Raw genomic sequence first — 23,581 nt, forward strand, 5'->3', positions numbered from 1 at the left:
AGTGGATCCACGTACATGCATCTCAGCCAAGCCACTGCCTGATACAAGTTGTCCTGACTGGCACAGGTGAACTGCTCTCTTAATATAAATATAGAAAGTTTGGGGACATTGGGGCCAGATGATAACTACTATCATTCAGGATACATTTGTGCATGTGGTTCCAAAAGTCAATCATATGCAAATGAAGTTAATACATTAATGTAAGAAGCAAAATGCTTTGCTGTCGAGGACCAATGCTCAGCAATCTCACCTGCTGGGTGCAGGGTGTAGGGTGCAGGGAGGTGAGTCTTAGCGGGAGGCCCAGACCCCCAGGCCTGCCACTCTTGTCCTGGGGCTGGAATTCAGTGATGGAAGTAATGCGTCAGTGGGAAGGTCTTGACTCAGTGATACTTGCCACATAGCATTTACCCTATTTTATTCTGAGGAAATAAAGATACATCTATTTAACTTTAGTTGGCATCTGTGCAATCTCCACATGAGAAGTTACAGCCAGCTGCAAAACAGCGTTGCCTTCAGCAGACAAGGGAGCTCTCATTAGATCCCAGTCTCCTTCAAAACCCCCCATTTCCTGTGGCCAGGCTAGGGTCTTGAGCCAGCTTGCCCCTACTCTGGGAAGGCAGCATGTGTTGGCCTGGGGGACAACGCAGTGAAGATGAGACGTCACCCCTTAGTTAACTTTGGGAAATGTGACCACAAAGACTTCGTGTTTTCATTTCTTGGATTTTTTATTGAGTAACGTCTTTATTCCTCTAACAACTCAGACCACAGTGTTGACATGGGAAAAGCCCTAATTCCAGGGCCATCTATGTTCTTGTTTGGTGCCTAAAAGCAGCTCTCCTTCCTTTTTTTATAGAATAAGTCAAATATTCCTATGAAGGGTAAAATGACTACCTCTTTTTCTGGGCCAGATGATTATTAATTATTAACATCCAAGATATAGTTTGCTGGAGCATCATATCCAAGAGGAATTAATATATTAATCAAAAGAATTATGCTGATTAGAACAAAATGGTGAAAAAAATAATTATATCTATTTTAAAAGACCTTTTTGCTCCCTTAAAAATGAAATACCTTTTTCCTGGTTGAGACTTCAAATGCATGGTGTTTGGTCTGTTGGTTTTCTCGGACATCTCACCTCCTGGGTTGGTCTCATTCTACTGCAGACCCCTCTGCAGGGCTCTTCTGCACAGGAAATGTGTTCCTCCCACAAAACCACTGTAAGCTGGTCCAGGCACACAGGTGCCAGTGAATTCCCTAAGGTCACGTCATTTTGCCAGTGAGTCTGGGCACACCTAACTGAGTCCTAAGAAAGTGGATCAGCTTGGTCTCAGTGAGGAATGCTGTCCCGAGAGTCGCTCCCAAGCAGAAGGCCCCGACAGCAACATGTGCCAGCCTGGCTGGCCAGCCCTGCTCACAGCAGAGGAACACCTGCGGAAAGAAACCATTGTCACTGCCCCGGCCACCCCCGCCCCCATCTGTACCTCCTTCCTCTAGGGTAAGCCAGGGAAAGCAGGGCCTCTATTGTTCCAGCTTTGAGTCAGATGAAAGGCATGACAACCCAGTGGGGTCTATTCCATCCCCGCTGGTAACATGGTCTGGTTATATCTATCATAAGACGCTGTCCTAGAGGCTTAGGGGAAGGAAGAAGAGGAGGCAAGTACTTGTCCAGCTGCGTTAGGCAGAGCGGGAAGGGGAAGCCTACGGTGAGGGACAGCGGGCAGCCCACTGAAGCATGTGGTGTGAAGACGGCAGGGAGTCTCACCTCTGAAACAGCAGTAATCCCCCCACTGAGGACAAATGCTCCAAGGAGGACTGGCGACAGGTACAGGCCGGCCAGGGGCCTGTAGGGGCTGTTTCTGTAGTAGCGGTGGATGAAGCAAAGGCTCTGTGTGATCCGAATGCCCATGTTAAAGCAGTTGGCCACGATGAAGCCCACGCTGCCACACCAACGGGTCAGGAGGTAGGATAACACCAGGAATGAAGACGACAAGGCCAGCATTGTGAGATTGTACCTGGGGAGAGGGCAGCAAGCAATGCAGGGCAGTGGGTGCCTTGTCCCAACACAAGACTGCTGTGAAAAAAAAGTGGCTGTGAACATAAAGGCACAGAGAGCACCTCCGAGTTCCCATAATCCAGCTGGTTTTCACAACACTGAATGCTATATAGATAACATGGAAATGTCCCCCTCACCCCTGAATAGAGGAGTAAGAAAATGAGCAACTCAGAATATTTGTGGTTTTTAAGGATAATAATTGGTTAGTTTAAGTGAAACTTTGTGATCAAAACACATAAAAGTCCCTTTCAGCCCAAGTTTTCAAAGTGAGGCACGAGAATAGGACACAGCTAATAATTATATATGAATGCAAACTCTGTGGCAGGCACTGTGAGAGGTGCTGGCAACAAATATCTATCGCCCTTGCCCAGTGGAGTTTACATTCATTTTATAGACAAGGAAACTGGGTACAGAGAGCCAAGTAGTTTGCCTAAGGAGTGAGTCAGCACTCCCACCTGACCCCTGGCTCCTAACCTTTAGCACCTCACACCACTTCCCTTGGAAAATGCAGAAGCCCCGTAACCTTGGCCAGTGGACCTCACTCAAAGCAAATGAATGACCGGTCTCCAAAACAAAATGTAAACAGGGAGTAAGGCCTGGATCACCTTCAGTGCTTTCCAGACTCTCACTACACATCCTTCCTTCTCTCTCTACATCTCTAGAGCTCTTTAGAGTCCATGATTAGATGGACTGTACCGCTCCTTTAACGTCTTTGATTTCAAAGCAGCATGCCAGTCAGTTACCGTCAGTTCTCAGCAAGGGAAATGGAGTCACGGCAAAGGTAAAATAGCCTCCAAGAGGCATGTGGTAGAGTCATGAACAAAATTCTCCAGCATCTGGCTTCCTAGTGCACAGCAGGCATTCTAAGTACACAGTTGATGAGGGAATCAAACCCAGTAGGTTCGCCCCTCCCCCGAAGCTGTGTCTGCTGGGTTAGGAAACCTCAGAGGCCACCAGTCAGGCTCCACACATGAGGGATGGTAAGAAATCCACTGTGTCCTCCAAGTGCCCAGGTACTGGTCACCTGGCTGCCCAAGTAAGCCCAAGGTGCTACGGAAACATACTTTGTCAGAATGGGTGGTAAGAATACCACCCCCAACACACACACGACTATACTCCCAAGGGGAGGTGTGCTTTTCATCAACTTCCAAAGAGGGGGTTTGTTTGCTTCTTAGTTGAGAGAGGTCTCTTTTAATGAGCAATGGAAGTACCTGAGCTTGCACCTTCACGGGGGAAGTTTCTTCACTACTAATCAATGATCAGAGTGGCCAACGTCATAACAAGTCACTGGGTGGGGCCCATGATAGACCAGCACTCTGACCTCTTTTCCAAAAGAAGCAGAGATGCATATCTGGTGTTTTTTTCTTTCCAGAAACTATCTCAGGAAGGTCTACACCAATCCTTGAACTTGAAGCCATAGAGTCACAAACTTTCAAAGTCATCCTCACCCAACTCCAAGTAAAATGTCAACAGTGAATGAAACCAATGGCTAATTCAAGCAGGGACAATTCAACAGTGTGGCTTCTTTGGTGTGGCCATTTGGGAGGAGCTGTTGATGATGATGGGGGTCCACTGTTTTTCACTAGAATAGCACTCTGAAGCTGTCGAACTTTCCAGAACTCACAAACATATAGCCTTAAAGGCAAAATCCAAGAAAAAAATGAGAATTTTAAAGATGCAATTACAACACCACTTTTTAAATCAATGTAAAATTAGTGACAATAATGACCATTCTATGAGGTTTGGTTAACATAAATAGTAAATGATTTTTGAATGCTTATTTTCCCATCACCCTAAGAAGACGCTGGTTTAGAATCATGCTTATCAGAAGATGGACGGTCAAAGCTGTTGACTGCAGCAACCAGTGTCCCCCAGTAGGTGCTGGTTGAATACAGCCCTAGCGCAGCCTCCACAGCCATGGAACGGATGGCACCAGCCTGTTACATACACTGTGAAAAGACTGCATTCACCCTTCATTCAACAGTCATGGAGTCCCACTCTAAGCCGGCCACTCAGAGTCAACAAATCATACAAAGAAGCTGTCAATCTTGGGCCTTTGCATCACTGTCCCCTCTGTCTGGAAGGCTCTGCCCCATCTTTGCATAGCAGACTCTTCTTGGTCATTCAGGCTTCAGCTTAAATGCAACCTCCTCAGAGGGGCCTCCAAAGTAAAAGGGCCCCCACTCTCACCACATAACCCTGTTTTAGTTCTCTGGGCAGCACAATCTTTTTTTATTTATTTACTTGCTTGCTATCTGTTTCTCGGACTGTCAGCTCCAGGAGAGCAGGGATCTCATCCGTCTTACCCACTGCTGTATTCCTGGAGCTTAAAACAATGCCTGTTAGACTAGATGCTCAAAAAGCATTTGTCAAATGAACAAAAGAAAGTGAGATATCCTTAAAAAATAGAATGGGGCATAATGAAAACCTTCAATGGGGCATAATGAAAACCTATCCATCATATTCTGCGTACATTATGAGGTCATTAACAAAAAAGCAACTTACAATTCAAAGGACGTCCCAATATTGCACATCCAACCAAACGCCCTGTTTTTAATTAGAAAAACACTAATTAACCTGAAGCTGGTTAAGTAAAAGCCCATGATTTTATCAATATTTTTTAAAATTCAGAATCTGAAACATCCAATGTAAATCAATCATAACACTTAAGCTGCCCAATTCTATTATAAAAATCCTTATTAGACTTTCATGTCTGGTTAAATTCAGGGTGAAAAAAATGCCTGTGGTCTGTGATGAGCTCAGAAGCTCCTTGTGCTCAGACCAGGGCCAGGGGGGTGGGGCCAGGGCCTGCTATGTTTAATACATATCTTGTTTTTTAAAAAAATACACATCTTAAGATTACACTTAAAGTCACTTTTACTCTTAAGGGAAGTGAGCTACTTCAGATGAGAACTACATTAGAAAGCACTCTGCTCTCTTTTCTCTATATTGACTGCTAATACCATGAAAATAATTTTCCAGATGTTTATATACTGTCCAAATCCCATTACAACTCACTTATAAGTTGTTTCGTTTGGTTTAATGCAATTTAAGAAGCCAGGCTCGATCGATATTTCCTCATGATTTAGTTGTAACATATATTTTTTAACATTTTAAGCAGGTATAGTGTTGATTCTTCCCCTCAACACTAATGCTGAAATTACTGTAACAAAATTCTCTTCAAAGAGATAGATTTCTGGTCCAGAGCTCTTTCCACTATGCCTCAGTGCCTCATTTAGTATGTGTTAAGTGCATTTAAAAATTATTTCATATTACAAGCACCTTTCAAATAAAAACATAGTGTTTTCAAAATTAAACTTAAATAGAACTTTCCATTCATGGAAAAAGGGAGCGGATGGATTCAAAGCAGTTTTATAGCTATAAATTTAACTATCTGAAGTAAACACCATGTCTAGACCACAGTTTGAAACCATGTGTTGTGACCTAAAACGAGGCTGGAAAATCAATTCAGTAGGTCATAATATGGCAGTTTAAAAAATGAAATGGAACGGAATAAAAAACCATCAATGTGGGGCAGCCAGTTAGCTCAATTGGTTGGAGCACGGTGCTCTTAAGAACAAGGTTGCCAGTTCAATCCCCGCATGGGCCACTGTGAGCTGCGCCCTCCACAACTAGATTGAAACTGGACTTGGAGCTTATGGATCCTGGCAAAACACACTAAAAAAAAAACAAAACAAAACAAAACAGAAAAAAATCCATCAGTGTGTCCTGAGCATAACTGGGGTACTTACTGCTTCATGAAAGCAGAAAGTTTCAGTCATATCCACCCCAACATGTACTGGGCCACAGTGTCAATGTGAAAGCTGGTTTGGGCCAGCGGTTCCTAAGACCCAATTATTATAAGAAATCTCCTGGGGCTGTGTAATAGAAGATTCTTCGTCTGAGGCCCCTGCAGTTCTAGCTCAGTTGGTCTGGGAGGAGTCTAGAACTTCCTAGGGGAATCTGATCGGTCTGGGTTGTGACTACCGCTCTCCACTCTAGTTCTAAACTATGGTGCAGCAAACAAAGTCACCAAGCTTCTTTGTGAGACAGTCTGAAACGGGAAGAAGAGAGAGGCTGCTCTGGTGAGAGGAAGGGGTCCCCAACTGTGTGGACGACCCTTTCCCTGGGCCTCTGAGGGCATTCAGCAGCCCTCGAGGCATCACAGAGGCAGCAGGGACACCCCAGAGGGACCCAGGCCTCAAGGAGGAAAGGGATAACGAGGGCCACAGGCCCACTACCTACACCCACTGCGCCTATGCTCTCTTCTCCCCTATTCCTTTTATCCTTCTCCTCAAACTCACCCTGTAGTGACCTCGTAAGATACTACCTTGCTACTTTTGGCATTTGGGACACAAAAAATGAGTGATCTTGGGTGTGAGTCTCCTAACCAGCAGTTCACGTTAGGATCACTGAGGAGCTTTTAAAACACACACACAGGGTCAGGGGCCTGCTGATTCTGTTGGTGTGGCAGGAGAGAGTGGTGGAAGTCGGTGGGCAGGAACCTGCCTTTCTAACGAGCTCCTTGGGGCGATTTTGACTCATAACCAGAGGCTCTGATCTGGAGTTAATGGATGGGAAAAAATTGTGGCAAAAGGTGTATATGCCTTCTTCTGAGGAGAGAGAGATGTCACAGATCCCTAAGATTTTCAAAGACCTAAAAATCAGATTCTCAGGAGTTGGACTCTGCATCTTGAAGAAGCTCCTTAGGAGCCCACTGAGCACTGAGTAAGGGGGTGGAGGAGAGGGGCTTGTCTCGTGCATGTCTCTGCAAACCTGGACTAACATAACCGTTCGGGGTCCAGATTTCTTCCTGCACAAAAGGAGGTGAAGAACAACTGCTGCCCCCCAGCCCTGCCGTGGGGAGGACTCACTGAATGTGCCTGTGCCATGTCGGGCCCGGAGAAGCAGTGGTCTAGGTGCTACCGCTAAAAGAGCCTTCTATAAAGGCGTGTCCAGGACGAAAAGAAAGAAGATTGGCAAGTTACTTCACTTTGGCTAAAGGCCAGGATTACAGACGTGTCTTTAAGGTTGCTTACCTGTCGACCTGTTCTTTGCTCATGGCAGCAAATGTGAAGCATTCGGTTACTCCATTGATGGCGAGCAGGAGGACATAGAGACAATAGGAACGTAGTAAAACAGGACCTATAAGGAAACAACCAATGAGACACCAGAGCCCACTCGGGAGGCCCACATCCAGCCTCAGGTTGGCTGGGTGGTCAGAGAACACCAGAACTGGTCACGAACTCTGCTGGTATCATCAGTGGGCACACACATGCTCAAGCCTACAGTCTTAATTATCCGGAAGGACTCCCAGCATTCCCATAGCACTCACTAAAATAAACAGCTAAGAACAAAAGGACAATTATGAATAAATGTACAGATCTCTTGCATATTAAGAGAACCTCAGTTAAAAAGGTCCTAACGAAAAGACCTTGGAGAGAAGCCCAAGCTCAGGAGCAGCTGGAAGCTACAGAAGCAGAACACCCACAAATCTGCAGGGAGAATTGGAGCCCATAGTGTTATTTTCTTTTATAACAAAGTAATGTGATTCTACAGCTAACTAAGAAGCTTTGGCGAAATCTGCTAACAAAAGATCAGAAGCCTTAAAAATGGGATTGATCCCGTCTTTTAAGAGGGCCATTATCAAGAGGCAGCCAAGCAACTGCAAATAAAATAAACATATACCCAACCTACGACCCAGCAATTCTACTCCTAGGTATACCTCCAACAGAAATAAAAGCACATATTCACAAAAACACTTGTACATAAAGGTCCATAGCAGTTTTACTCATAATAGCCCAAAGTGACGTTAACAGGAGAAAGGATAAACAAACTACGGGCTGTCCATACAAAGAAATACCCAGCAATCAAAGAGAAAGAAACTACTGATTCATGGAAAAACATAGATGAATCTCAAAAACTTTATATTGAGGGAAAGAAGCCAAACACAAAATAAAAATTAAAAAAAAAAAATTTTAAAGCCTAACACAAATGTGTCCATGTTGCAATATTTCATTTATATGAAATTCTTTCTAGAAGGAATACTAACCTATGACAGAAATCAGAACAATGGTTACCTCCGAGGTGAAGGGGGATAGTTGACTGGAAAGGGTCCTGAGAGAACTTTCTGGAGTAATGGAATATTTTATATGTTAATCTGAATGGTGGTAACATGGTTGTCATTTATTTGTCAATATTCATCAAACTGTACATTCAAGAGTATAGCATTTTACTTTATGTAAATTAGACCTCAATAAAGCAGAAACCTAAAAAGAAAAGGTGTGTGTGGGGGTGGGGGGGAGGTGGAATTGAAGTTCTAGAGTCTCAGAATCTGGAACTTATTCATAGTTTACAAAAGCTGCTTAATATGAAAGATCCCTGTGCCGTGGGGACCGTAAACAGTTTTATGGAAGTCAAAAATTACAAAAGGAATACAGGGCAGCCCTGATGCCCAACCCACAACTATTTTCCATGGCTCTCTCTTGGGTTCCACATTTTATCATGTCTTGTTGCACTTCATTCCCCAAGCTGCTGCAGAAAGTAGCCTGGCCCCCACAGCAGCTGAGGGACAACTCCAACAGAAGAGGCAGGGACCTAGTTCTTCCCTGGGATAGCTCAAGGCTATGCTCAGCATGCTTCTTGCTTCTCTCCATCCTCTTCTCTCTGGCAGACAGACATTGGGCTCTTTTCGTAACATGCGACTCTCACTTGGTAACTGAAAGCTAATGGCATGTGTGGCTCCATCTGCAGGTGGACAGTGAACTGCTTTGCGACATGGAGAACACAAATTCTTGCAAAACACAGTCATTCAAGTAGAAGGGCTTTGAATCAATTCTGGGGAAAGGTTGAACTGGGAAATTCGTGAATGGAACTATGGATTGAAATTGAGGGGTATTATAGGTCGAATTACAGCCCTCCCCCCACACAAAAAAAAGTATGTTGAAGTCCTATCCCCAGTATCTTAGAATATGACCTCATTTGGAAATAGAGTCTTTCGAAAGAGAATAAAGTTAAAATGAGGTCATTAGGCTGGGCCCTAATCCATTATGACTGGTGTCCTTATAAAAAGGGGAAATTGGAACACAGAGAGAAGATGGTGTGAGCCACATACAGGGAGAAGACGGCCACGTGACTGGAGTAATGCACCTATAAGCCAAGGACAGTTGACAAACACTAGAAGCGAGAAGAGGCAAGGGAGGATTCCTCCTCTAGAGCGATCAGAGAGAGCGCGGCCCTGCTGACACCGTGATTTTGAACTTCTGGCCTCCAGAATTGTGAGACAATAAATTTCCGTTGTTTTAAGCCATCCAGTTTGTGGTACATTGTTACTGCAGCCCTAGGCAGTCAATAGAAGGGGCTAGAGAAGAAAAAAACAGATTTTAAAAAGGGCAAAAGAGAAGCACCTAAGAGATAAATGTGAAAAATCTCAGGGAAGTTCGTCAAATGTTTGTGTTTTCCTTGGTTGGAAAAGCTAGGAATGAGGAAGATTTCTGAGAATAGTCTCCAGACTATTACAAAGCCCCTGATTACGTACAGTGCTAATCCCAAACACTGCAAAGCAAAACCAGTGCCCCACATGGAAGCCTGTCTGTGCTGTGTCCTAGTCCCACACTTGGAGATGGCAGCACAGAGGATGGCAGGTCTAAGAGGCCAATTCAGGTCACAGGCGAGGGCAAAGGGCAACCGAGGACAGCAGTGTTGCAAGTTCCACTTTCAAAACTACGGTGGTTAGACTGAGCCACGGAAAGTTGCAATCTTTTCTGATTAATTCAGGAAGACTTTCTGGGAAAAGGTCAGTTTTGTGATTTAAGTGACCCAAAAATACTGTGTGGCAGGGAGAGCAGCAGTGTTAATATTTTCTGGCACCGAAAAGGCATTCAGATACGCAGCTTCGGCTCCAAGAGTCAGCAGTAGGGCAAGGAGATGAGGGTCCCATAGAGACGAGGGCAGAAAAGCCAGTAGGCACCCTAGGGAGACCCACTGACCCTATCAAAAGCCACGATGGGCTTTACGGAGAGTTGGAAGTTGGTCAAAATGAGAGGTAGCTACAATGAGGAGACAAATGCTAGAAGACCCTGCTCGGACAGTGACACGGATGCAGCCCTGGGCCAGACAAGAGATGACGATGGTCCGAAAGACCCTCAGGGGCGCACCAACATTCTCCTCACATACTAAGAAACCAGACCATTCTCAAGATTCTACTCTCTCTGTAGATGATACTGAGAGAATCTCTTTTTGAGTCTAAAGTTATTAATGACTCTGACATAAACCATTAAGAGACAGAATTTATTGCTTTAGAAATAAACTAACACTGACCCTTGTAATTAATAAATCCATTACCAGTGCTCAAAACTGGCACCAGCATCTTACTTGAGTAAAAGGACTACACAATTACAGTCATTTGTTTATATGTATCTTCTAAGATTAACTACTCCAGCAGGTGAACATTATATTGATGGGACAGCCCTCTCCTCATGGCAGCATCGTGTGACTGCATTACATTAAAGGCTGTTCCTTGGTGATTAGCTTTGTAAAGGGGCAGAGCTGCTGGGAAATTGCTGAGTCCCCAGTCTCTGCACGCTGACTCACTAATGGCTTCCTACTGAGGCCTCCCTGCAGTCGTCTGATAGAAATGTTCTTCTCACAGCACCAGCCCCACGAGCTGCAAACCACGTCACTGATTTCATAGCAGGTGTTCCTCCAAACTTAATGACCTTCGCTCTAGAGTGGAAACGTGGCTCTTCTCCTAATACCAAAGTGTGGGCCCATTACAGTGGAAACTAAAGTATGCCAGGGAACTTGTAAAATGGCAACTGACAAAGCTCATTACATTGAGATGGGGCAGCGGAAGGAAGTTTTCAGGGTTCTTGCCTAGTGACCTGAGGAATTAAAAACACCTTTGCTAAACCCCAGATGAAACACTGCAAATGGACTGCCAGCCTGCGGCCCAGCACGTTTGGAAATTGGTGACATCCCCGGGGCTGAGCAAGTGCTGTGAGACACTAGGGCCTGGGGAGCAGGTGTTTCAAAGCTGGACACATTCAATACTTCTCTCCTTCGAAAACCGAGTTGCTGGATTATATGTACCATTTTGTTTGCTGAGATCACTTTTATTCTCTGCAAATGGCTCTGGGTTATCTTTCAGAGGCTTTTATACATCAGGCTGTGAGACGTATGTGATATTTACTATCTTCAGATGTGTTCAGTACCCAGTGGAGGTTCATTAGAGAGTGCTCTCTGCCTCCCTCCCTCACCCCAGAGGGAGCCCAGAGAAGTGCTTGTAAAAACACAGTTTAGGCCTGAGAGGAAAGCCAAGGATTCATGACAACTTCTCCAAGTAAGGTTGGGAAACTAATCGACCTGGTACCAAAGCCCCCGACTGCACCCTGAGCTGGTTCTGACCTCGTATGAGGAGAACAACTGCACACAGCTCCAGACACTGACAACTTTCCCTACATGACCCAGATACTAACTGTGTGCACATAAGTTCTTGAATTTCATAAAACTCTACTGCTTTTCAGAAATGAGAACAAATCTGGCAAAACTCTGGTGCATACCTGATCCTGAGCTAAGCATGGCTCCTCCATAGATATCCAAAGCCAGCTGAGAATAGGCAAAGCCAAAAAAGGTGATGGTCAGGCCAGCCAGCAGGGCCAGCTTGAGCAGGGACTCCAAAACCGCAGCGGCCACAGCAACGTCCTCCTGGTGCCGGGGGAGGGAAGGAAGTCAGATGAATCATGAGTTCAAGAAAAACTTCCCTCTGGCCTTCCCTCTTTGCTGTTCTACAGATCACTCTTCCAACTGGTGAGGGGCATCACTGCTCTTCTGTAGCCTGTGTTTGTTTCTGTCAATTAGCAAAAGAAGGAAAAAAGACAACGTATGCTTCCCTCGGCAGTGCAGGGAAGGTTTCGTTTTTAACTCACTTAGGATAAATTATTTCAAAAGTTGTTTAGGAAACACTCACTTTCCCCTTTGATATTTATTCTTAAATGGATAGCAAATTTTCACATTTTTAGCTAGGTTGGCTAGTGTGCTTCTCCTGACAAACATCTCCAAATCCTGAGGTTCCTGTCAATGTACACTTAGGAAAATGTTCCTAAAATCAAACTGAGAACCAGATTATCTCATTTTGAGATACTGTGCATAAGCTATATTTTGCAAAATGTCTTCTAAGACTTGTAAGAGGCCAGCTTAGCTTGCTTTTCATTCTGAAATAAGCCAAACATTTTCAATGGTTTTAGAAAAAAAGTTGTGACAACCAAATAGTCCTGGATTAAAATCTCTTCTGTATTTTATTTACCAACGACACTCTACAGTCCTGAAGAAGCTCAAACAACTGCTGTGGTGAGAGAAACTGAATGACCGGCCCTTTCCCCACCAGCCTCTAGGTCAGCCTTGCCCCAGTCTCCACATCTCTAGGCTCACCTTTGCTTCTTACACCTAAGACCAGACCAAGGGAAGGGGTCTGCGGGACACTGGGACAACCATCGAGAGTTCTTAGAGAGCTGAGTCACAAATAAGGTCACAACGAAGGACAAAGGGTGAGAAGAAAGGGTCAGCCAGTGAGAAAGGGAGGCCGTGAAGGAAGTGAGCTCAGGGTCCTGCCATTATTCAGAATGTGACAGAAGAATGAAATCTAGAGGAAAACTTCAGATCAGATAGAAGGGAAACAGACTGTTCCGCATTACTATTTATCTTGCAATTAGAGAGAGAATCACTTGAGACAGTGACATAAAAACCAAGAGTACCTGCTTCTGAAGTGTGGCATCCTTTTCTCTCTCCAGCACCTTTGCAAAGAATATATAAAAACTCTCCTCTACCGGCTGGAAAATTAATCGGGCCACAAGGGAGCCAAGATTATTCACTGTATCATATACACCTACGAAACAAAAAGGAAGAAACAACAATCCTACTAGTTTTCCTATTTGAATTTTCACAGCACTATTCAATTTTTTTTCTAATTTAATTTTTTAAACGAAACTTTTCAGAAACTTTTAGATAACTAGAGACTCACATGTAGTTGTAAAATATAATAGAGACTAAAATATAATAGAAACTTTTAGATAACTATAGACTCACAATGTAGTTGTGAAATATAATAGAGACCTGCGCTCCCTTTGCCCAGTTTCCCTGAATACTCACGTCCTGCAAACCTGTGGTACAATGTCACAACTCCGATACTGACATTTACACTGTCAAGATACATAACACCTCCTTCACCAGAACTTTTTGATAAAAGTCATTAATGCTAAGTTGATTTTTTTTCTATTTGCATGTCCACTACTTTGGGGTTATATTAAAAAATAAGTATGAAAAAAATATTGAAACCTATCTAGCCACACAAACATGGGGCGAATCTTTGTGACTGTGATGGCGAGCTGCCTTTTCTCTTCTCTTAGTACCTCCCCACCCCCAAAATGAGCACCAGCGCACTGCAGAAAACCAAGTAAGGGCAGGGGATCTCAACAGACAACTGCCACCCAAGTCATATGCGAGGGGAGAGTCGTACACTGTATATATTTATAAAGGCCTATAATTTTCAATCTTCAGGATTCATTTTTTTTACAGTCTTCATTTTTTTATAATCTTCAGGTTCATTTTTCATTAAATGTATCAAACTGCAGAGAAAAATATCAGCAAGTATCTAACAGTATTCACCTTTAATTAAAACACTAGAGTTTCACCTTACCCTGATCGCCAAAATTTAACACGTTCAAGAATGTCATCACATATCGCTCGCCTACAAATAGAAAAGCAAAATTATTAGCGTTTCAAATATACCTTATTTTTTTGTTTCCTTTTCTCTTATCATCTATCAAATTTTCTAATTGGCGAATATTCTCAATGGAGAAAAATTAGATAATCATTTAAAGATAGTTCCTTGTCCTAATGTTGATTTCAAATAATCTCAAAATCGTAACAATTTGGAAAGTGCTAGAGGATGTACTGACAGCAAATCTCCCAACCAGTTAAAGACAAAACAAATCAAAATTAATAAAACCAGTCTAATATGTTTTTAAGAAGTATGGGGAGAATACTAAAATATTAATAAAGAAAATGATAGTCCCAAGTTTTAAGGGAGGTCAGATAATCTGAATGTGAATTCTGTGACATGAAAGGTCCATGGTTATGCGCACAGACTCATCGAAAATTTCCTCTCCAGCTGGAGAAAGCTCCAAGGAGGCTGGCAAGGCTCTGGAACCCAAGTACATGATTCAAATCTAAGACAGTCTAATGAATTCAAGGTGAAGACACCAGCCCAGAGCCCCAGCCCCCACACCCAGCTTCCATGAACTTTCCTATTATCTGTGAATGGAAAGCATTGACCACTATGGAGATAGAGCACTGAACAGTGCCCACAGCCCTAAAGAGCACAGTCTCACCTCCTAGCAACTTGTGCAAAAAGGAAAGCAACATTAAGAGAGTAGAAGTAGTGATCGTCTCTAAGTCTCTCTGGTCCTTGCCTCCTGCAATCTCCCAGCCACCGCATCTGCGGCAGGGACCTCTGTGGGTCCTCTCAGGCACTGGCACACATGGCTGCACTCACTCCCATCTGCATCTCTGCACTGCTCCTATCCGTCCTCACTGCTAACAGCTCCAGCGTTGGCAAATCCAGTTCCTAAGTCAACTCCTGCCTTCACACCTTTGAATGGCTCTTTAGCGTTTGCAAAAAGTCCAGGCTCCTTAATTCTGTGTTTGAGGCCTTTTATAAACTGTTCCCAAGCTATCTTTTTGGCCCCCAACCTCCTCCCCTCCTCCCACCATCACATGGTCACCCTGTGCTACACCAGGTTTTAGCCCCTCCAGGTAGGTGCTGAGTCAGACTTTCTCAGCACCTAGAATCGCTTTTCCACAGGGAACGCCCTGTGTTCTGGCACAATAGGCCTCTCCTTCCTAAACTCTGTAAGCTCCCTGAGGGCAGGAACCACCTCTCAGTCATCTCTATGTCCCTGGCTTCTAGAAGAGCTCCAGGAAACGAGAGGGCACTCAAAAGATGTCTGGTGAATGAGCTCACGTTTCCAAGTATAACCCTCACAGCCCCACAGCCCTGTATCAGAGTTAACCACACAAATGTCTGTGTCTTTGATGAGAGAATGAGCTCCTTGAGGCCTATTACTCATTCATCTGTGTATTCTCAGCACTTGGCACGCAGTGTTTGGGAAATGCAGGGGCAGAAGGTAACAGCATATACATTTTTGCTATTACAAGGAATGATTTAAACATTTTTAGAGCTGCAGTTTTTAGATAAAAAGAATATGGGGGTCCTTGTCAAGCCATTTCCTTATTTCACAGCCACAGAGATGGGGGCCCTGAGACATTTCAAACGGCCCTCTGCCAGTCAGGCCAGGATGGTCCAACTGCGGAGCAACGAGCAATGGGCACCACTTTCAGGCCTAGCTCAGGAGGGTGTGACTAACACCCTGCTGCTGCAAACGCATGTCTAGCCACTGCGACACAGACAACCGACTTAGGGCCATTGCGTGGACTAGATCCATTCTTCAACTCATTTAAGCTGCTCTTAAAACTCTGGGAAGAGAAAAGGTGCTTACAAGCAACTGTTCTTTCCAAAACTCTAACAATAAGGTGAACTATCACAATACACCGTTTCACTACAGTTACCTTTCTTTATTAGCAAATACTTGCTGAATACCTATCATGTGCCAGGCCCAGCAGGGTGCTGGGGAGACAGTGGTGAACAGCACACTCCCTGCTCTCAAGAAACATAATTAAGGGGGCAGTCGGATGGCTCAGTTGGTTAGCGCACGAGCTCTGAACAACAAGTTTGCCGGTTCGATTCCCACATGGGCCAATGAGCTGCGCCCTCCACAACTACATTAAAGGACAACGACTTGGAGTTGATGGGCCCTGGAGAAACACTCTGTTCCCCAATATTCCCCCAATAAAACTTATTTAAAAAAAGCATAATTAAGACACCTCCTCTCAGTTCTCTGAAGACTTCTGACCTTTACTTCCCCCAGAAGTTCTGTGAACAGTTTCACTTTTGTAATGACAATGTTATAGACTCAGGCTAGAAGCACACATTCTCAAAGCTCAGCTGCTGCCTGGTCCTGCCCCTTAACTCACAGGGGAAGTGAGGTTATGGGGAGTTACTTTCCTTGGGAAGTATAAGTAGCAAAAAAGATAGATGGCGAAAAAGAAAAACAAGGTAAGAATAATGTATTAAAATGTTAAAATTATAGGGAAGTTTTTTTCTATTTTCCAAAATTTTTGTAATGCTGTTATATGATTTTATAATTAAAAGAAAAATTTTAAAAAGCTTTAGAACTATGTTTAGTAATAGATATATAGATGTAGAGACATGTGAAATTTATATAGAGAAACTACTACCTCCAGCAGTTTATAACTGCCTCATATCTCATTCTTTGAACAAAAGCTGGGTATAAATAAATCAATACACAAACACAGAAAAATTAGATTTACTTTCAGCTCCTTGCTGGCCCTCTGAATCGAGAACTCTGTCACTGATAAACTGCAAAGCTTTAAGAAGTTGGAAGGCTGACCAAACTATCACACAGGTGACTCTTACTGTTTAAGAAAATAAAATGATGAAAACCTGGTTCTTAAAGAAGTTCAAAAAAAGAAGTATATAAAAAGTTAGGCTAGGATAACGAGATTACAGATAGTTTTGTTTTCCAATTTTTCCTGTAATTGATACAATATTTTATAATATGCTGATTTGAATGATAACATGCAGTTTGGAGTTAGACTTGGATTCACATTAAGTTGTTCCCCAATACTGTAGGACCCTGCAGAAGTGATGCAACTTCACGGACCCTCGGTTTCCTCATCCATAAGAAATAATGACAGTATCTTTCTTAGAAGGCTGTGGAGAGATTGAAATTAAACAACTGAAATATCAAACTAAATAAATGTTAGTTTCTCTCTCCTTGTATAGGAAGCTCCTGTTTCTGAGGTTCCCCTCCCAGGCCCCGTAAACAGCAAGTAGTCTGGATGGAGCTGAGCAGCAGTTCTGTGGAATCCCCTTTCTTATACGATGGTTTTCTAACTGCTTACAGTGATCTTTGACTTACCTTCTGTCAAAATCTGTTTCAAAAAAGACTGTTTGAAAAAACTCCAAGTCAATTTAGCCTCTGTCCAATTTACAAAAGCCTAAAAGAGAAAACAAAACAAACAAAATTCCAGGCACTGACAGTCTAAGAGTAGAATAATGCTACATGAGAGGAAAACTGACTTTAGTTCCTAAATCCCAACGTGGACGGTTCCCACTACTTTTTCATTTAATGCTAAGCACACAGAGACATCCAACAAATACTGGTGAAGAATTTACAATCCTAAACACAAAGTTTCTAGGTGGAACTGCCTCCCTATAAAGGGCCTGCTCAAGATTTGTTAACGAGACCCCTAAAGAACAGTGCTGTCCCCTTGCTGCTGTCCAGATAGTAAGCTGACCGCATCTAACACATACAGCTCACAGTCAGTTCTTTCCTTGAAAACTGTCTGAAGCATGCCAAGCTGCAGAACAAATTCTGCTCCATATACTCCACATCTTAATGCTACATTTAGCCATCCAGGATCCCTTTACACAAAATATATGAGTTTTGCTTGTATATTTCAAAAGAAAGCCAGGCTTCCCAGGTCAGTTAAACCACTAAGAATTGGTATGACAGAGGAAAGAAAAAAACCAAAAACAAAGCTTCTGACATGGCTCTTCCAAAACTCCGGGGTGGGGGGAGGGCACCAAACTGCCCATTTCCTAAAGGCAAGATAAGTAAGGAAGCAAATTCTTAGGAAGGGCAGAGGTCAACCTGTAAGAGACAGGCAGCCTCAAAGCCAGAGAGCTGACCACAAAAAGGAGAATTGGGGCAGCTAACCAGACATGACTTCTTTTTTTTCTACCTCCCTCTACTTCCCTCTGGGGGCCCTTCCTCTAACAGGAAGGCATCCTGGATCCCAAAATGTTCAGTTGTGGTGTTAGGTTCTTAATCTCAGGGTTCCTGCATTTTAAAAAGTTCTTATTAACTCAAAGTGATGACTTTTGAAAGGTAGGATTTCAGGGGGGGCTCTTTGGGGAAAAAGGGGTGAATCACAAAGGCCAAGGCCACTCCACCTCTCCAAAAGGTCAGTTTCAGCTACGGAAGTTGGCCCAAGGGCAGGCCTGGAACCTGTTCCAATCACATGGGCCCCTGTTCTTGGCCCAAAGCCCATCTGTATAGAGCAATGCTATCCAGTAGAAATATAATGCAGGCCACATATATAATTTTACATTTTCTAGCAGCTACGGTGAACAGTGAAACAGGTAAAATTAATTTTAATATATTTAACCCAAAATCTTATCATCTAAACATATAAAGAAATATTTGAGGCATTTCACATTATGTTTTTCATAGCAAGTCTTTGAAATCCAGTGTGTGTTTTGCACTTAAACAGCTCATCTCAATTCCAAATACTCTACGGCCACATGTGGCTGGTGAGTACCATTTAGGACACTCCCAAGTCTAGTGTAATCCGTGAAAAGCAGGGTCATTTCCAGGCCTCAAATCTCATCCCTTGGACTCAGAGCCTTTCTTCCAGACACGGAGGACAGGCCTGAATCCTCCCAAACTACACTTCCTTCAGAGCATTACTGAACTTGGACCAGATGCCAGGGGTAGCTCTAGTTGCTAAATCTTCCCCAGTGAGAAGGAAACTGGCCATCTCCTTTCCCCAGAACAAAGAGCATCAGGCTACCTCCCACCACCAGGGGGCACTGTGGACCACGTCATGATTGGGATGCTGCTCCTGCCCAGGGATCTGTCTCACTTTTCCCCCACTCCAATGCCAGGTCCTCCTCTGCGAGGGGGAGGGGAGGAGTTCTGCACGGCACCACCTGTACTTTTTAAAGGAAATGAACAGTTCCAGCTGGCCCAGGAGCTCTTCTGAAGCCGACTTGCTGGTAGGTTGTGAATAGGTTTGGGAAGATGACTGAGCTCTAAAAAAAAAGTCCTTTAGGAGAGTGACATCATGTCTCTGATCTGATACCTCATACTTGAGCATGTCTTTCTCCTAATGCCTTCCATTTAAATGGACCCATAGTCCAGAAGGAATGGCCACATCACTTATTATGTCCAAAATGTTCATTAAAGACAGAGAGGCACAAGTCCAATCAGAGATTGGGTTTCTTCTCAGAGGCATCTGATAAGTGGTAGAAAAGCAGCAGCACATTGTTTGGGGCTTTTACCACTCTGTTCAGAATAGATGTATCACTTAGAACAGTCAGAAGAGGCCTGTTCCACAAGGAGTAGGTTGGTACTGCTGAGCTGGATCCACAGGCTGTGAATTTCTCTGGAATCCCCTGACCAACAAGCCATTCCACTGCCTTGCTGTACTGATGGAGAAACTGATGCGAGGATGGTAAAAGGTGACGGGCAGTGCCTCCAGGGAAGGTCTGGAGTCAGAACTCTGGGGCACACTGTGCTTTAGCCTGAGTCACTCTCCCACTTCCCAAACTCTTCCGACTCAGCGTGGTCCAACCAGCTGCATCCTTACCACACTGACAAGAGTCCCCTGCCCTCCATTGCCTCTAAACCCCACAAGCATTCCTGTCTCTCCCTCTTGCTCCAGCGCTATGGACTCTGCCCTGGCTTTGTCCATGCTCCCATTTCCACCCACCCTCCCACTGTTATCATCACTTCTCATCGGCCACTGCCTTCTTGTGAGCTTTTTCACTTCCAACCTTTTCTCTAACCCATCTTTCTCATGGTGGTTTCGGGCTTTGAAGTCTAGCTCAGAGACTCGGTCTCAAACTACAGCTCCCAACTTCTAAGTATTAATACAAAGGCCATGGGCAAGATACTTAACTTTGCTAAGCCTCAGTTTTCTCATCTGCAAAATGGGCTAAGAAGTCCTAGCTGCTGGAGCTGGTATGAGGACTGGATGAGAGAAAACAAGACACTCAGTAAGCCTGTAACAGATGGTAAGATCATCCACACAGGACATTAGACCATGGCACTGTTCAAAACCTTTCACTAGGTTCCAGGGCATTGAGGCCACCACTACCTGGTCCTCGCCCGCAGGCTATAACCTCTTTCCACCATTTGCTTTCTCTCCCCTCCCCAACTGTGCAGCCATCGTACATACCCCAGTCATCTCTGCGATCCCAATTCCAACACAGTGATGGGCATATAATAGGCCCTGAGCAAATGTTCCTTCCTGCAGCCACAAAGGCATAATTCCCCACCCATGTGTCAAGGCCCAGCTCAAAAGCAGCTTCCTCCATGAAGCCTTCCTCGATGCTCCCCGATGGAACTCATCAGTCCATTCTCTGTGCTGTTGTGTTGTTAACACTACACACACACACTGTTTTGCAGTGCAGTTAGCTGAGTACACATCTTATCTCCCCACCACACTGAGAGTTCTGAGGGCAGGGACCCCACTCAGGGTCCTGGAACCCCAGCTGGAACAGGGCTAAACACAGAATATTGCTCAATACTTGCGTGCTATATTAAATTCCTCAGCTTTACTTAAATATTAGCAGATCCCTCATAGTAAAGCACTCAGAAGTGTCAAGAATATAAAAGATACAAAGATATGATTATTTAAGTGGTCATTATTTTAAGGCTAAGTATTTTTAAAGAAGATAGAATTCTATAAGAATAGGAAATAAACCCCCCAATTTGGTCAGATTGATTTGGGGTGTAACTGTTTGACCAGTTTCATCTGAGAGAGCACCCAGGGCAGACTGCTGCTCAGAGAGTCAGGTTGGGCATGTTGGCGGTGGTAGGTTATCCACTGCATTCATTTCTCTTTTAAAAAAAATAAACTTGAATAACGAATTGTTCTATCTGGAACTTCCCAATCTTTAAGTAAGTAAATAATTACTTGGGATAATATGTCAATTCCTTTTGGAAGACTACATAGCATAGAGGTTAAACACACAAACTGAGATTAGTCCTTAGACAGAAGTTTGAGAAATGGGTCCAGCTATGTGATTCTGGGTCAGTCACTTAATACTTCTGAACCTCAGTTTTCTCATCTGTAAACTGAAAACAATCTATTTATCTCATAGGGTACTATGAGGATTAAACACAAAAGTCCATGTGAAGTGCTTAGCATAGCGTCAGGTGGAGAGTAAGCATGCAGTCAATGGTCGTTACTATAAATGGCCCTTTGCCAAAGTTGAAATACTTTCACAGAACTCCTTAAATCCTTAGAGGGGACTTCCAGTTCATGCAGACTAACAACTTCACCTTAAACATGAGGACCCTGAGGTCTGGAGAGGGTTCTGCAGGCTTCACATCCACACCTACTGCCCCCCAAATGCACAGGAAGCCCCTGAGGCCCAGCAATCACTTTCTTGCACGTCTGTATCCCGGACAGCACCCCGCATGAAGCAGTGCTCTGCCTGTCAGCAGGAAAGGTGCCACTGTGTGTGACAGGTGCACCACATCCTTCTCACGGTCAGGCTTCTGTCCCGACAGTGCGAGCTCCTTTCGGCACAGACTGCCAGATGAACCGCTGAGCTCTCTCACCAGGGCTGTCAGTGTTTGCCTTGCTGGGACGTTTCCGTGGAGCTATTCCTGCTCTCAGAGCATCAGCGTGATGGTGGTGACGGTCTCAGCCGTCACTATGGACACCAGTTAGGCTAGGCCACGGTGTTAAAGCACAGGACATGCCCCATCTTATCTGGTTCTCACAACCACATTAGGAGGGAGGGACTCTTATTATCCCCATTTGAAGATGAGGAAATGAAGCTCAGAGTTCTGAGCCCATCACAGGGTTAAATACACACGTGACAGACTTTTTACATTACCCTCTCCCTCCTTGCCTGTATTAAGGGTCCAAATGTGCCTTTCTAGAATACCGCTGGGGTGCAGAGGCCGACTGGCTCAGGCCGGTAGAGGGAGGCCATGGGCAGCACTCAGGGAAGGGGACTTTCCCACACTCCCAGTCCCTCTGTGTGGGCAGGTGACAGAAGCTCTAGGCAAGAGAAGCAATCCCGACTCCTAATCCTCTAAGCCTGCAGATGAGGCACCGTGATATCCCGACATCACCGTGTTGATTTAGGCTAAAGGTAAGACCTAGTTGATCAGAATGGAGGACTCTTATCTAACAACTCAGAACGTATCTGGCTTTGTTACATAATATCTGATTTTGCTTGAAAAGCTGTAGAGTAGGATTCCATACGTTCTGAGCCTAAAGTCTCACATATTTTACAGCTTTTTAAAGTAATCACAAAAGAGTCCAGTCACAGCCTTCCCTCCACTAAGTGCACCACACCGAGCAGGCAAACAAGTGCGGGCAAAGGGAAAGTAGGTCAGCCCAGCACGGAGCAGTGCACGAAGCCGGGGAGGGGACACAGTGGGATATCACCTGTGCCACTCCAGGGCCACAGACGGCAGCACCGACCCCACAAGAGTCAGGAAATAAAAGCCAAGTGGGCTGAGAGCGGAAGGGCTGAGGAGAAAAAGATTATGCCTCACTCCCACATGTCAGCATCTAGACTCCTCAGTGGTCTATTATACGTGGGAAAGTGGGTCGCCTGAGGGAGGCCGGACACTAGATGCAGGAACTATGCAGGATTCATCCCTGCTTTGTCAGCACCCTGGAATGTCTGTGCCGGAGGTCAATCCTGGGCAAAACCAAGACTCACAGCAGAACAGAGAGAGGGAAGCACGGTGGTTTCAGCCTGTATTATGCTGGGTTCAAGCCACTCCAGGCTCCTGCCCTCGCTCTAACCCTCACCTTGGGCAGGTACGTAGTCACTAAGCCTCAGATCTTCAACCCTAAAATACAAACAATAGTGTCAGCCTCCCAGAGGTGTTATAAGCCTTAAATAGTGCCTTGTAAAGTACTCAGCATAGGGTCTAGCACAGTGGTTCCCAACTGGGGGCAACTCTGTCCCCCAGGGGATATCTGGCAGCGTTACAAGAGACAAAATGCATTACTTACTCCACTTCTCGGTTGTTATAACTGGGGGGTGGCAGCTACTGGCATCTAGTCAGTAAAAATTGAGATGCTGCTAAACGTCCCAGAATGCACAGGGCAGCCCCCACAACAAAGAATTATCCAGCCCCATATGTCAATAGTGCCAAGGTTTAGAAACCCTGGCCAAGCACATAGCAAGCACTCGATAAATAGGAGCTATCAAATTATCTTTACTATTATAATAATAAACAATCAAGTTGTAGTTTCTTTCCCTCAAGGATGAACCAGCATCTGTGATTAAAATAAGAGACAAAATGCATTACTTACTCCACTTCTCGGAATATTGGGTAACAGATCTGTCATTCTAGAGACAGGAAGAGTGTGTTTGATTGATTCTGGGGAACCCAGTAACTTCTTGAAATAAATAACATAGCAGAGCACCAGAACTGCAGTATAGAAAAGCTGAAAAAGAAAATAATAGGTTTAAGTTACACTGTTTTAATATAGGCATAATTAAGATATGCCTATAAGTGTGACCTCAAAAGCCGATCAAGAAATAGAACTTAATTAACGAATTAACTGCACCTTCTATAGAGCAATGCCTCACCCTCTGGAAAACAGCACTGTTCACTAAGCCCC

General features: G+C 44.3%; 1 protein-coding gene across 6 annotated transcripts in view; it reads right to left on the bottom strand.

Moving 5' to 3' along the window:
- Positions 1-706: 706 nt before the first annotated feature.
- Positions 707-23,581, bottom strand: part of RFT1 (RFT1 glycolipid translocator homolog) — a 34,561-nt gene continuing 11,686 nt past the window's right edge. For 3 of the 6 annotated variants that reach the window (XM_074313093.2, XM_088798471.1, XM_088798470.1), the window contains 9 exons: positions 23,270-23,404; positions 17,110-17,188; positions 13,746-13,796; positions 12,805-12,935; positions 11,614-11,758; positions 7,093-7,198; positions 4,559-4,600; positions 1,763-2,012; positions 707-1,428 (listed from right to left, as the gene is read on the bottom strand). In XM_074313093.2, coding sequence (XP_074169194.1) covers positions 1,261-1,428; positions 1,763-2,012; positions 4,559-4,600; positions 7,093-7,198; positions 11,614-11,758; positions 12,805-12,935; positions 13,746-13,796; positions 17,110-17,188; positions 23,270-23,404 — 1,107 coding nt within the window. In that variant the 3' untranslated portion in view covers positions 707-1,260. Of the gene's footprint in view, positions 1,429-1,762; positions 2,072-4,558; positions 4,601-7,092; positions 7,199-11,613; positions 11,759-12,804; positions 12,936-13,745; positions 13,797-17,109; positions 17,189-23,269; positions 23,405-23,581 lie in introns of those variants that run through there. The other 3 variants (XM_019724273.3, XM_088798472.1, XM_019724274.3) reach the window with 2 other exon arrangements.

This window comes from Rhinolophus sinicus, chromosome 5 (genome assembly GCF_057876585.1).
Source record: "Rhinolophus sinicus isolate RSI-liver-muscle chromosome 5, RSI-T2T, whole genome shotgun sequence".
NCBI lineage: Eukaryota > Metazoa > Chordata > Mammalia > Chiroptera > Rhinolophidae > Rhinolophus > Rhinolophus sinicus.